General features: G+C 53.0%; 1 protein-coding gene across 2 annotated transcripts in view; it reads right to left on the reverse strand.

The window, feature by feature from the left end:
* Positions 1-2,746: 2,746 nt before the first annotated feature.
* The window catches only part of MARCHF2 (membrane associated ring-CH-type finger 2), a 65,628-nt gene continuing 53,739 nt past the window's right edge, over positions 2,747-14,635 (reverse strand). The window contains exons 3-4 of one of the 2 annotated variants that reach the window (XM_065422285.1): positions 13,317-13,526; positions 2,747-2,905 (exon numbers count right to left, since the gene is read on the reverse strand). In XM_065422285.1, the coding sequence (XP_065278357.1) occupies positions 2,747-2,905; positions 13,317-13,526 (369 nt within the window). The remainder of the gene's footprint in view (positions 2,906-13,316; positions 13,527-14,635) is intronic. The other variant, XM_065422286.1, reaches the window with a different exon arrangement.

Consider the following 14,635-nt stretch of genomic DNA (forward strand, 5'->3'; position numbering starts at 1 on the left):
GCGGCAGCTTCTACTTAAGAGCAGTTAAGCCTGGAAGTGTGGCTGTGCTTTTCCAAGAACCCAGCAGCCAGTGTCAGTGAGTTCCGGTGGCTCTTGGAAAGCACTAGAGAGACCTGGCCAAACCTGTGGAGCAGCCTGCAGCTGCATTCAGGAGCTGCCAGGAGTCTGAATGGGCTCCTCGTGATTTCACACAAACGCTAACAGGATTTTGATTACTGTTGTGCAGCCACCCACTAGTCCCTCAGATTGCACCTCTGCTGAAGGAGCCTTTCATGTCTCACAGGGCTGGAAGGAATTCAGTAGGGGATGCCAGCCTCCTTGGAGAGTCTAGATTGAACTGAAGGGGTAAGGGAAGGCTGCTCCTAGAATGAAGGATAACCAGCAGAAGGGAAGAGACAAGGGCCTTCCCAGGAAGTTGGGGAGAAAGGCAGCAGTGGGAAGAGGGGAGCAAACCCTCTGTCCTGTATGGATGTGACAAAGGAGAGAACTATTGTCCCAGGTACCCAGGAACAAGGCACACTTGCTCAGCTATCAGACGAGAGAAGAGACTTTCCCTCAATCAGTGATGGGAACATGCACAAACCTGCAGAGAACCCTGGGAGAAAAAAGGGAAAGACGTTCCACAGCAACCTACCGCCCAATCACAAATGAATAGTGCCAGGCAGACACAGGAGGGAAGCCTGCCACACAGCAAAGCCCTGGCCACATGGAACCATCGACCCCAGTAGAGAGAGCTGAGCATTTCGCATGGTCAGTTAGGCAAGCATTGCCCATCAAGGATTTTTTTAATTTGATCCAAACCGAAAGGGAGGGGAGAGGGGCCGCTCTGGCGAAAGGATCCAGCTCAGCCAGGCAGGAGAGAACACGGAAAAGGGGAGGTTGGATTTAGAATCCAGCAATTTGGGAACTACGGGACTAAGGCCCAGAACTGTGCTATCCAAGCGAAATTCCATCTCTGGGTTCAGCGACTCGAGTCCCAGAATCATGGTGCATGGATGCAAGTATAGGGCTACAATTCAAGCCTGCCTACTCTTTGTTATTTCCCTTAATAGTTGCAGTATTTGGATCTCAGAATATTGCTCTCCGAAATCGCTCTCTAGAATTAGAGCACTTGCCAAGGCTGCATTCGCCTAGACCATGGTTACAGAACACCTGCAGACTAGATCTGTTCTGGGATGTGGAAGCAAAGCACTGTGTACAGTAGAATATTAAATAGAGGAGGGATTATTTGAGGGTCACAGAAGTGGGGGATGGAAGAGGATGAGGCAAGGACTGAAGGCCAAAGCCAGGAAGAGGAACATTTACACTAGCTATTAAGGAAGAGTTGCTGGAAATCCCTTGACAGATCTTCCACTGCAAGGTGTCAAGGGCATTTGCTAAGCTTATTGCAGAGGCAACTGGATGCACCAGGTGGCAAGAAGAGGAACCCATGCCCTAGACCCATGGACTAGAGAGTGACCCAGGAGCCCATTCAGCCCTGAAAACCCAGGAAAATACCTGTGTTAGGGCCACCAATGGTCCAGGCAGCGATTTCAGTGACTCTCCAAATAGCAGCACCAGGGGCTGTGTGTACAGAAGGTCACTATGCAGGGAGTCCTAAGGCTTTCCCGACCTGCTGCTTGGGCTGCAGAACATGAACGTGTCCAGTAAGGTACATGCAGGAGCTAATGGTAGTGTATCTCCGACTTCTAGCAGGGTACATGTTGATCTTAGGGAACATGAACAGGATACATTAGCCAATGAGAACCCAACTCTGCTCTTTTGGGGGTGGCGACAGCTCCTCTCTTAGCCTTTAGTAGTTTTAAGCAAATAAGGGTCTCCTGAATGGGCTGTCTCTGGCCCATGCAGTGATTTTTAGGATCATATCCTCTTAGCACCTAGAGTCAATCACTGTGTTATGTTTAGCAGGAATAATATTATACCAACAGCTGAACACAGCAGAGTCCTAGGGATAAAGTGATAATTTCATATTTTATGAGCTCACAGCTTCAAGTGAGAGTTTTCATATTCTGAAAGATTGTGAAATTTTCAAGATTACAGTATTTTACAATACAAAATGTCTCCATTCAGTATTATGTCATTTTACTCCTTCTGGGATTATAATAATTATTAAAAGCACACACAACCTTGTCAAAAGGACACCACCACCACTACAGAAAACAAAGGAGAAAACCTGCTGCGATGATCTGAAAATCCATGTAGTGCAAAGGAGACGGGAACTTTTAGCAATGTCCAGTGAGAAGTGTTCTTTATATGCTCATCTTGAGAAACAGCCCAGATTCAACCTCCGAGTGAGATCAGGCTGCCAGCTTCTATACTGAAGCTTAGAACAATGTCTATATCAACACAAAAGGACTGAAACACAATATGCATGGCCATTAAAAATAATATTTATATATAGCTATATAGAGGGATTTTTTCCACATAATGTATTTAGTTTTAAGAAAGAATTCTGGCAGATAAACACATATGGCTTTCTGTCTCTGTGGACTCAGCCCTTTGGGGCCATCTCTCACAGCCAAATGTTTATCATCTGTTTGTTTGCCTCAAACTAAAGTACTGTACTCGCTGAGTGCAAAGTCCCTTTGGTTGGGATGACTGTTTTGCCAGGTCGCTGCAGCTTCCACACATCTTGTCTACAGAAAAAGATTCAATCCGCTTCTCTGCCGACATTCCTGCAAAAGCCGCTCTCGTCCTCTCCTTGCTCACAGCTGCCCCATTCGGAGGATACCTGGCATGGGATAACTCACACAGTTGTTTCATCTGCATTCTTCTTCATGAGCTTGGTGGAGAGCAGGGAATGCTGGACAGGATGAGGGCTCTTGGAGTCCGGAATCATTAAGCGGACTTTCTGATTGGTCCTTCTCCACTCTGAATACAGCTGGCAATGATAACGGAATGAAACCTGATGGACAACAAAGTATTAGTCTGATTACTGAGCTGCCTGGGCCTGCCACAGAATGGATGGGAGGTGAATGTCTGTGCCCAGTAGAGGATAATGCTGGGAACAGCTACTGTGATACAATGGCAGCACTACCTGCTTTCCTGAGCCCTGCAAAATGTATCCCTGCACTCTTTCCACAGCCCACTGAAGCTAAGGGAGACAAAGCTGTGCCTGAAGTGGCTGGGACACAACTCTTCAGGCCTTGAGCTTCAGGCCTTTGCTGAGGAATTTCACTGATGGTTTGTAAACTCAAGACCTTGATTTCTGTTTTCTTATTTTAAGACATTGTCCCTAACTAGTAATACAGACCAGCTGGATTTGCTGAGAGCACACATTCCTGGGCCAGAGTTTGCTTGATTTGGTTTACACCAGTCCCAGTGCCCTCTGGAGAGGATCCATGGAGATACCATGGAAGTACAGGGTGTCTCTGTAAGGGACTGCAACAGGAATCTTAGTCCTGTGCATGAGTTAAGCAGAGCGCCAGATCTGGGGTTAGAATGAACGTCCCACCAGGCATTCTGGGAGGGAACATTCAGCAAGGCGGGTCTATAGCAGGATCAGGAGGATGAGTGAATCTCATATGGTCAAATCCCTACAATTGGCAGGCGATGGTGGAGCTTGGCCCCAAGCTCTGTTTTTTGAAGTTCTTGCAGTAACTTGTTTTCCTGTCTGCAGTTACTACACTTCGGTTGCGCTTTCAGCCTTTCCTCATTTCCCTCTGAAAACATTCCTGCTCCCAGAGGGACCTGCGTTTCCTCCCACAGCTGAGCCCATGACTCAGCCTGAACCAGAAGTGAGGCAACTGAAGTTTGCCAGGCCATATGGCTGGATGGAACTAGAACCCCTGAAGCAGGCTGGGATGACGGACATGAGACTCCACAAACTGTTTCAAATCAGGACGCTGCAGCACAATTTGGGCTAAGTTTTCACACCAGACCTGGGGTTCCCAAAGCTGAAGGGGAGGGGAACACTCTTGTCGTGGCCTACCCACAGAGTTGTGAACCATCACCTGCCTATTTGCTCCCCACCTCCAATGTTCTCCCTTTCTGGCCATACGGCAGCAGAGACAGCGTGTGTGTGTTTGGGGAGTGGAAAAGGGATGGAGAGAGAGAACGAAAACAAAATAAAGAGCCACATCCACAAACCCACAGAGAAACTAGACAGAAAACGGAGGAACCACAACACAGTGAGGGGCATAACACTGAAGAAGGGGGGCAACAATCTATGTGGGGAGGGGAAGGCTCCAACCAAAGAAGGCTGGGAACTATGCCCCAGACTTTGGTCAGTTCTTTGTGTTTCAGAAAGAGGGGGTGGGGGTGGGCACACAGATAAAACATGACATGACACTGCCTTTAGATGTCAAATTCAGACTGATTTTCCCCCTCTCTCAGGCCATGTGCTCCTGACTGACTTCTTCAACATGCCCTGGAGGTGGGCAAGTGGGGAGCGTGCATGAAGAACCTGTTCCCAGTAACAATGCCCTGAGCATCCCATGCACAGCTGAGGCAGAGAGCCCAGAAATTCCCAGTAGTCTATGGTGCCTTGTTAACTACAAGGCAGTGACAGACAATTTTAAGGCAGTATTGCTGGGCTGCTCTGCTATAACAGAGAACTCTGCGTACTGTGAGTAAGAAAAAATGGTTACTAACCTTTCGTAACTGTTGTTCTTCGAGATGTGTTGCTCGTGTCCATTCCATTGTAGGTGTGTGTGCTCAACACATGCACTGGTGCCGGTAGTTTTTTCCTCAGTGGTATCAGTAGGGGACCAGCTCTGGCGCCCTCTGGAGTGGAATGCGTATGCGCTGGTATAAGGGGCACTGCCGGCCCCCTCCCTCCCTCAGTTCCTTCTAGTCAGAACTCCGACAGCGGCGAAGGACCGTGGGTCATGGAACGGACATAAGCAATACATCTTGAAGAACAGTTATGAAAGATTAGTAACCGTTTTTTCTTCTTCAATGATTGCTCATGTCCATTCCATTGTAGGTGACTCCCAAGCAGTACCTCTGGAGGCGGGCAGGAGTTCATGGCCGTGTCGACTGCAACACAGCTTTGCCAAATCCAGCGTCATCTCTGGCCTGCTGGGTAATGGTGTAGTGCGTGGTGAACGTATGTACCGAAGATCATGTGGCAGCCCTGCAGATGTCCTGGATAGGAACATGCACCAGGAAGGCAGCCGAAGACACCTGAGCGCTAGGCGAGTGAGTCTTCACTATCTGTGGAGGTACAGCCTGCGCCAACTCGCAACAAGTGCGGATGCAGGTGGTGATCCAGTTTGAAATCCTCTGAAAAGACACCAGACGACCCTTCATCCTGTCAGCTATTGCAATAAAGAGCTGAGTTGATCTGTGGAAGGGCTGGATGCACTCCAAGTAGAAAGCCAAGGCACGCCTGACATCTAGAGTGTGCAGGTGTCTGTCCTCGTTGGTCTTGTGAGGCTTGGGTCAGGACACTGAGAGGAAGATATCCTGATGGACATGGAAGTGCGACGCCACCTTCGGCAGGATAGGGTCGCAGCTGCACCTTGTCCTTGTAGAACACCGTATACGGAGGCTCCGAAGTGAGGGCTTTAATCTCGGAGACTCGCCTCGCCGAAGGAATGCGACCTTCCATGACAGGTGTGAGAGAGAGAGCAAGAGGCTCGAATGGAGGACCAGTAAGCCTGGAAAGGACTAGATTGAGATCCCATTGGGGAATCAGATCCCGGACCAGAGGAAACAGCCTCTTGAGGCCCTTGAGGAACCTGATCTTCTTATGTGAGCATACTGATCTTCCCTGGACGTGCGGATGAAAGGCTGATATGGCTGCCAAGTGCATCTTGATCGATGAAAAGGCAAGGCCCTGGCGCTTTAGATGCAGGAGATAGTCCAGGATGGATTGTAAAGAGACACTAACGGGAAATATTCCGCTCCAAAGCCTAGCAAGAGAAGTGTTTCCACTTCGCAAGGTAGTCAAGTATCAGAGGGGTAGCCGTGTTAGTCTGAATCTGTAAAAAGCGACAAAGAGTCCTGTGGCACCTTATAGAGTAACAGATGTATTGGAGCATAAGCTTTCGTGGGTGAATACCCACTTCGTCGGATGCATGTGGTAGATGGCTCTAGTGAAGGACTTTCTACTTTCCAGAAGAACCTGATGGGAGCAGGCCTGCTCCTTGGGGCTCAGCCACGCAGCATTCATGCTGTGAGGTGGAGAGAAGTGAGGTTCGGGTGCAGCAACTGTCTGTGATACTGAGAGAGCAGGTCCGGATGGCCGGGAAGAGTCCATGTGGCTGCCATGAGAGTGCCGAACCAATGCTCGCGAGGCCAGGCCGGTTCGATCATAATGACTTGTGCCTGATCCCTCTTGATCTTGGAAAGGACCCCTGCTGATTAGCAGGTCTGGTGGAAAGGCATACATGAGACCCTCTGACCATGACAGAAGGAAGGCACCCGACAGCGAGCTGCTGTCGAGGCCTTGTAGTGAACAGAATTGGTGGCATTTCCTGTACTGTCTGCTGGCAAACAGGTCCACTTGGGGAGCTCCCCATCTCTGGAAGAGCATCTGGGCAACCTCTGAGTGGAGGGACCACTCGTAGTGAGAGAAGAAGGACCTGCTGAGGCGATCCACCAGCGTGTTCCGGACACCAGGGAGGTTCGAGGCTTCCAGGTGGATAGTGTGCTGGATGCAGAAGTCCCACAGGCGAAGGGCTTCCTTGCTCCCCCTTTGTATGTTGACATAGAACATGGAGGCCGCGTTGTCTGTCAGTACCTGCACCACTTGACTTGGGATGTAAAATGTTAAATGGTTAACCGATAAGCATCAGTCTTATCGGTAAGGTATTCCGGTTAACGTTTAAACTGCTGCGGGACTCCACTGCCGGCCCCCAGCACCCTGGCTGTTGGCCTCCTGTGCCCAGGGTCTCGGCTGGCTGCCAACCTGTGCCCCAGCGTTCTGGCTGCCGGCCCCGCGCCCAGGGCTCTGCGTGGGGAATGCGGCGCAGCCAGGATCCCGGGTGCGTGGGACAGCAGTGGAGCCTAATGGTTAAACATTTAACTGGTACAATTTTAAAAGTTTAAACGTTTACTTTTTTTAACGGCTATTTACATCGTTACACTCGACCAGATAGATGGGGGAAGAAACACTTCACACACCAGGCAAATGGCCCTGAGCTTTCTGACCTTTATGTGAAGCGACAGCTCCTCCCGTGACCTTTTGTTTTGAGGGCACCACGGTGCGCTCCCCAGCCGAGGTTGGACGCATCCAACACCAGGGACACTGTGGGCCATGGAGCCGCGAATGGAACCCCTTCCATCAACAGATTCGGGTTGCACCACCATTGGAGGGAGGTGAGTAACTGGGCCAGGATCGTGAGGAACCCCTCCAAGGGGTGTCTGGCTGTGGAATGACAACCACGTTTGAAGGGACCTCAGCCACAGTCTTTGATGCTGGACTATGTAGGTGCACGCAGCCATGTGCCCTAGGGGTCTGAGACAGACCTGAGCTGTGATGACTGGGTGTGCGATGACTTGGGCAGTCAGATCTGACATTGCTCTGAACCTGGTTTGTGGTAAGCACTTCTGGCTTGGGTAGAGTCGAGGACTGCTCCGATGAACTCTATCCTCTGAGCAGGGACCAATGTTGATTTTTGTTTGTTTATCAACAGGCCCAGGGCATGACAAGTGGCTTGCAACACCTCGATACTGCACTGCATCTGCTTGTGGAAGTCACCCTTGATGAGCCAGTCATCCAGCCAGGGATCGATCTGGACCCCCCGATGTCTGAGGTAAGCTGCAACCACTGCCATGCACTTTCTAAACACTCTTGGTGCTGTTGCTAGGCCGAATGGGAGCACTGCGAACTGGTAATGTGTCTGACCGACCACAAAACATAGAAATCTCTTGTGTCCGGGAAATTTTGAGGTGTGAAAGTAAGTGTCTTTTAGGTCGAGGGTGGCATACCAGTCTCCAGGATCCAGGGAGGGGATGATGGAGGCCAGGGAGACCATGCGAAACATCAACTTCTTGAGATATTTGTTGAGGTCTCGCAGGTCCAGGATGGCCGTAGCCCTCCTTTGGCCTTCGAAATGGGAAAGTACCTGGAGTAAAAACCTTTCCCTCTTCATTCTGCTGGAACTGCCTCCACTGCCCCCAGACACAGGAGGGCTTGCACCTTCTGGGCGAGCAATTGCTCGTGAGACGGGTCCCTGAGGAGGGACGGGGAAGGGTGTTGGAAGGGGGGATAGAACAAAATTGGAGGATATACTCCGCTGCCACTGTATTGAGGACCCAGCGGTCTGTAGTTATGGAGGTCCAAGCGGGGAGGAAAGGTAACAAATGGTGGGAAAATAAAGAGTGAGACAGATCCTGGTTGCAGGCTGGGAGGTCGCCCTCGAATGTCCCCTCACAATGATTGCCTGTTTTTGTGAGGGGCACGGCTCGAGCCCAAATGCGGCCCCACTGCAGGTGATTGGCCTTGGCGACGCCTATATCCCCATCTCTTTCTGCAGTACAGTTCCATTCTGGTCTGGCCCATGAACCTCTGCATTTGCTGAGGTTTAAATCTCTTTCTAGCATGGGCCGGAGTGTACAGGCCCAGCGAGCAAAGAGTGGCCCTTGAGTCTTTTAGGCCGTGTAATCTGCTGTCCGTTTGTTCAGCAAACAGGGCCGAGCCGTTGAACGGGAGGTCCTGAATGGACTGTTGGACTTCTGCCAACAGACTGGATGATTGAAGACATGATGCCCTTCTCATGGCCACCGCAGAGGCCATCGCTCTGGCTGCAGAGTCTGCCGCGTCTGAGGTAGCCTGGAGGGAGACTCTTGCAATTGCCCTGCCCTCCTCTAGTATGGCATCGAACTTCCATTTGGTGTCCTGCGGGAGTGAATCAGCAAACTTGGCCGTGAACTGCCATACACTGAAATGATACCTGCCGAGCAGAGCCTGGTGGATTGCGATGCGAAGCTGTAGGCTGGCTGTAGAATAAATTTTCCTGCCCTACAGATCAAGTCGTTTGGCATCTTGATTTTTTTGGGTCGATCTGGGCTGCCCCTGCCTGTTGCGCTCGTTGGCAGCCGTGACCACCAGAGACCCGGGAGAGGGCTGTGTATATAGGTACTCAAACCCCTTTGCAGAAACGTAGTATTTGCACTCTGCCCTCTTAGAAATGGGTGGCAGAGATGATGGGGTCTACCCAGGGCCGGTGCAACCACTAGGCGAACTAGGCGGCCGCCTAGGGTGCCAAGTGGTTGGGGGCGCCAAAAAGCACGCTGAGGGGAGGCGGTGGAGTGGAGGTGAGCTGGGGTAGGAGGGAGCGGGGAGGGCATGCAGGGGAACCGCTCCCCGCCCCAACTCACCTCCGCTCCGCCTTCTCCCCTGAGCACGCCGCTCCTGCTCTAATTCTCCTCCCCTCCCAGGCTTGCTGCGCCAATCAGGTGTTTGGCGCGGCAAGCCTGGAGGCGGGAGAAGTGGAGCGGTGCTGGCGTGCTCAGGGGAGAAGGCAGAGTGGAGGTGAGCTGGGGCGGGGAGCTGCTGCAGGGGGAGCTGCCCGGGCGGAGGGGGGGGGAGCTGCCCGGGCGGAGGGGGGGCACCGCAGAGCTGGGAGCTGCCGCAGGGGGAGCTGCCGTGGGGGGGCTCTCCGGCTCTTCCCCATGGCCCCGCCCCTGCTCCGCCCCAACCCCACCTCTTCCTGCCCCCGGCTCCGCCCCAGCCCTGCCCCCACTCCCCTGAAGATTGCAGCCAGGCCCGACCCTGCACTCACCGCATGGTAAGTGGAGCAACCCGGCCCCAGCCGCAAGTCCTGGGGGGGCGGTTCCCTCCTCCCTCCTCCCCCCAAGCCTGGGAGCCAAGGGAGCAGAGCAGGCTGGGGCCCCAGGCCTCCGCGGGGGGGGCCGGGCCCCAGGCCTCCGCGGGGGGGGGGGCCGGGCCCCAGGTCTCCGTGGGGGATGGGGGGCTGACTACTTCCTGGGAAGTGGAATGACCCGGCCCCAGCCTGCTCCGCTCCCCTGGCTCCCAGGCTTGGCGGGAGGGGGGAACCGCCCCCCTGCACTCGCCGGCAGCGCGGCTGGGAGCCAGGAGAGCGGAGCAGGCTGGGGCTGGGTCACTCGACTTCCCGCAGGAAGTGGCCAGCCTCCCTCCCCCCCGTAGGCCTGGGACCAGCCCCCCCGCGGAGGCCTGGGGCTGCGTAGGGCACCAAAATAGCTAGGGCGGCCCTGGCTCCCCAGGCCGGAGGGGGGGGTGCAAGGTGGAAGTTTTGCCTAGGGCACGAAATATCCTTGCACCGGCCCTGGGTCTGCCACAGGGCTTTTACAATTTTTACTACCCCATCGTGCATGGATAGAGCCACCTTTTCCGGGGCGCTGCCGCAAGACATCAAATAGGGAGTCCGTGGGTTCGGACATCTCCTCCGCCTGCAGTCCCAGGTTGGCTGCCACCCGTTTAAGCAGCTCCTGGTGGGCTTTGACATCGTCCTGAGGCACAGTCTGCAACGGGCCAGCTACTGCCTCATCAGGCAATGAGGCGGCGGCGGCCAGCCCAGGAAGAGGGGCGGGTTCTATGTCCCCTGCCTGGGGAACCACGTCCACTGGAGGAAGTAGCTCTTGGGCCCCTTGGACCGATGTGACGTCCGAGCCCGTGGCCGGTCGAGACACTAAGGCTGAAGGTTCTTCCAGTGCCCCTAAGACTGAGCGCTGGGCCTGAGGTCCCCCAGCCTGGGGAATTGCCCATGGGTTATAGACTTGCCAGGGCCCAGGCCACTGACCCTGCGGCCGCATGCCTGCCGGTTGGCTCTGGGAAGAACCTGCTTGCTGTGCAGGTGGTCCCTTGGGGGCCATCAATTCCTTACTCTCATAACCCAAGGAGGAACAGTCTTCCTCTGGTGACCACGGTGGCGCCACCATAGGGTAGGCTTCCCCACTATGTCTGGCGGTCTTGTGCCTGCCAATTGGGCAGTGGTATCGGGACCGCGCTGAGCTATGTCGCATATCCGGCAATCAGCAGCACTGCTCATATGCCTGGTAATAATCTGGAGAACGACGCCACCCGCTTCAGGAACGGTGCGCAGGCTCCAGTGACCGGGATCGGGAGTGCGGAGATTGTCTACGATGCTCCGGTGACTGACGTCTGGATTCCGGTGACCGGCAATGGTCCGGTGACCGGCGATGGGGCTCCGGTGACTGTCCCTGGGGCTGTGGAAACCAGTGTCTCTTCAAAGAGCGGTGTTGAGACTCCGGGTGGGGAGTGCTGAGGCTCTGGTGAGCGGCACCTGTGAACCAGGGAGTGGCACCTTTCGGGTGACCGCTGCCAGAGTTCTGGGGACCGGTGGCGCACCTCTGTGGCCCGGTCCCGCAGATCTGGTGATCGATGTGTGGATCCCGGAGATCGGTGCCTGGAGCTCAGCGATCGCCGGGAACCTGCTGAGTAGCCGCGGGTCTGTGATTTGGGACGCGGCTCTGGTCCTGGCAAGTGGGCCCGGGTACGGTGCCGCGGGGGTGACTTCTGCAGGGGTGCTATTGAGGGCTTTCCCTCAGAAACGGGTGGGCAGGAGGGGTCCTTAAGCCTTTCTTCCTGAGGAATAGGCGGCACCGGGAGAGAGAAGATGTCTTTTGCCGCTTAAAAGGCTTCTGGGGTGGACGGAACCATGAGGTACCACACGCCTCTACCACTCCCTGGGGTAGGAGGCAGGTTGCGGGGTGGACTAAGCCCAATAGGCAAGGCTGCCACCTGGCTACGCTCTGGTGATGGCGAGATGGCCCAATTCGGTCCAGGCTCCTCTTTTCCCTTATCTTTACCCTTACGGGACCCTGGGGAGTGTCCCTTCCTTGTGCCTTTTGTCCCGTACCGGTGACAAGGACCGGCGTCGCGAGGCAGCCAGTGCTGGGGGCACACTTCTTGTCAATGCCAAAGTACTCGCACCGAGTCCAAATGTGCAAGCTCCGAGGGTGGTGCAAGAGCAGATGTCATGAGGAGTGCATGGAGCCTGATGTCTCTCTCCTTTCTGGTCCAAAGCTTGAATCCTTTGCAAATACAAAGGATAGGTTTCTTACAGTAATTGCACAGCTTGAAGCCTGGGGAGCGGGACATGCCCTGTCCCTGGGCTCAGTCCCTCGGGGGACTATGAATAACTAAATACACTAACACCTTTCTACAACTATTTACACAATAAAAGTTCAAACAACCACTGAAAGAGAGGTTTCAGAGTAGCAGCCGTGTTAGTCTGTATCCTCAAAAATAACAGGAGTACTTGTGGCACCTTAGAGACTAACAAATTTATTCACTGAAAGAGAGCCACTTGATAGAGCAAGGGGAGCGTTCCACCACTGACACTGGCAGTAAGAAGGAACTGAGGGAGGGACGGGGCTGGCAGCGCCTCTTATACCAGTGCATACGCGCGCCACTCTAGAGGGTGCCAGAGCCGGTCCCCTACGGATACCAATGAGGAAAAAACTTCCAGCACCGGTGCATGTGGCGAGCACACACACCTACAATGGAAGAAGAAATGACTGCTCTGCTACAAGAAACTTACTGTTACAATTTTTCAAGTGAGAAGAGGAGGGCAGGTCTCCTCCAGCTTGGCTGGAGTCTGACTTTTAAACAGACCACTTTGTGGCCCCTGGCCATTTTCTCAGAGCTTTGAAGAAATCCTTTTGATAGCTTCCTACTGGAATTTCAGTGACCCCAGCTGATCTCCAAGAGGAGTCCCACAAACCATTCTAAAGGCTAGTGCTCCTTTTCCCTCTTCGCCATAACAGTGCTGCTCTTGGACAGAGCCTGACTATACCTCACTGATATCTTTTATAGAGCCTTGACCAGGCTGACAGGAGTGCAGACTCCTATGGTCTTTGGGTGTCTCAGACAATATTTTATCCACAGTATTGTTTTTACCATAGTGCCAAGATTCGGGGATTTTTAATTGAAAACAGGAAGACAAAGAACAGCTGGGCTTCTTACTCCTCTCCCCATGCTCGCTAACCACACCGGTCCCCATGCTAATGTCAGGCTTAGTCTGTCCACTTCTACATCCCACACTGCACACACTACACCAAAAGGGCATGTTGCCCTAATGTCCATCTGCAGACGTTCCTGATGATGTGCAGTGAATTCGCATGCACGGGCAGAAACTCGTTTTCAAGTGTCATTGACCTCAGCAGGTTACATTTTAAACTTTCATTTATTTGTATTTAATGGGAACAGCCAAATATTTGCCCCTTGATATGGACTAAGGGCTGGGCAGCTATGGAGGAAGTGCAGACACAGCCATGACTGAGCTCTGGGAACATAAACTATCCTCCTGGGATACTCTGATTTGAATTCCTGTAACTGAGAAACCCCTTTAAATGTAACAGGCCCTGGGCTCAGGCACTGGGTGGCACTTGGCATCTATTGCCTGTTGCTGTTCACTCACCAGTGTCCAAAGGACGTAGATAGTAAAAAGTGCAATAGTAAGTGCTATCAGTCCGATGGCTTCCAGCCGGCTGTTGAATTGCAAGTGATCCTGGGCACCACGGAGACACAGCCAGCCCGAGATTGCCGCCAGGGGAGTAATGAACAGAAAACACACCATGTCACAGAAGAGGGTCCTCTTCTCATTACGAGGGCCAGGATCCTTCAGCCACTACAGGAAGAAGAGGAAAGAGGTGATTAGGCAGTGGCACACAAGAGCTAATACATACACATGTGTGGGAGCGAAATAGGAGCTATAGTGTGTTTGGCTTCTCATTATTTGCATCCTATAAATGCACCTGGTGCTTTATAACAATAACCCACAAGGCCTCATAAAAACTGGTTAAAAATGCAGAGCATGTTTTTTGAAACACTAACCAAGCATACGGGAGGTGCTAACACATCTGCATGTGCAGAGGGGAACACCTGGCTAAGAGCGCGCTCAAAGCAGAGTGCTGCTCTCCAAACAGCAGCAAAGGGCAGGCTGCTGCTGGCAGACAAGGCATCGTAGACGCTGAGTGCCGATCTTTCTAAGCGATGCTTACTGTAATCGTACAATGCAAATGGGCCAGCCTGACAGTTTGTGCAGGATTCATTGCTTTAGCAGCGAGGATTCATCTCTTGTATTAAGAAGTTTTGTTTTAGGCCTGCAATCCAATCTAGCTGGCTCTGGGACCTGGGCAGGGAGCTGAGAGGAAGCAGGAGTTCCTGTTCACTCTGCCAGCAGGAGACATTTCTTTCACTGAATTAGAGAGAGCAAATACATCCTCCAAAGGTGCTGAATCTGAGTGATATCAAACATGCCACAACAGTCACATCAGAGTAGAGCTGGTTAGAAAATTTCTGACAAAACCACGGACAGTTTGATTTTGCTGAAGGTTGGATGGAATTCGGGCAGGGCTCTGATGGAAGCCTACCTGGTTTTCTGCCAACTTGCCCACCTGGGTCCTCTGCAGCCTGCCTGGTGGGCTGTTGGGGACCCTGGGCTCCCAGGTCCACAGCCCACCAGCCAGACAGCCCGGAGGTGGGGCACCATTCCCATCTGGAGAATCTAAACATTTTTGGGTTTTGTTCCTAATTAAACCAAAGTTCGAAATCCTCCGTGAAATGGAATTGCCTTTCTAAAATTGAGAGATCTCCAAGACTTCGCTTCACCTTGGGCCTCTCCTAGGCCCTGCAGTCCAGTGCCCCCGCTGCTGCTTACCCAGACCCTTCTGTCTAGGGGATGATTAACTCCAAATAAGATATTCTCGATGCTGTCATCGCCTCAGAGGCGGCAAA

Source organism: Emys orbicularis, chromosome 24, assembly GCF_028017835.1.
Source record: "Emys orbicularis isolate rEmyOrb1 chromosome 24, rEmyOrb1.hap1, whole genome shotgun sequence".
Taxonomy (NCBI): Eukaryota; Metazoa; Chordata; order Testudines; family Emydidae; genus Emys; species Emys orbicularis.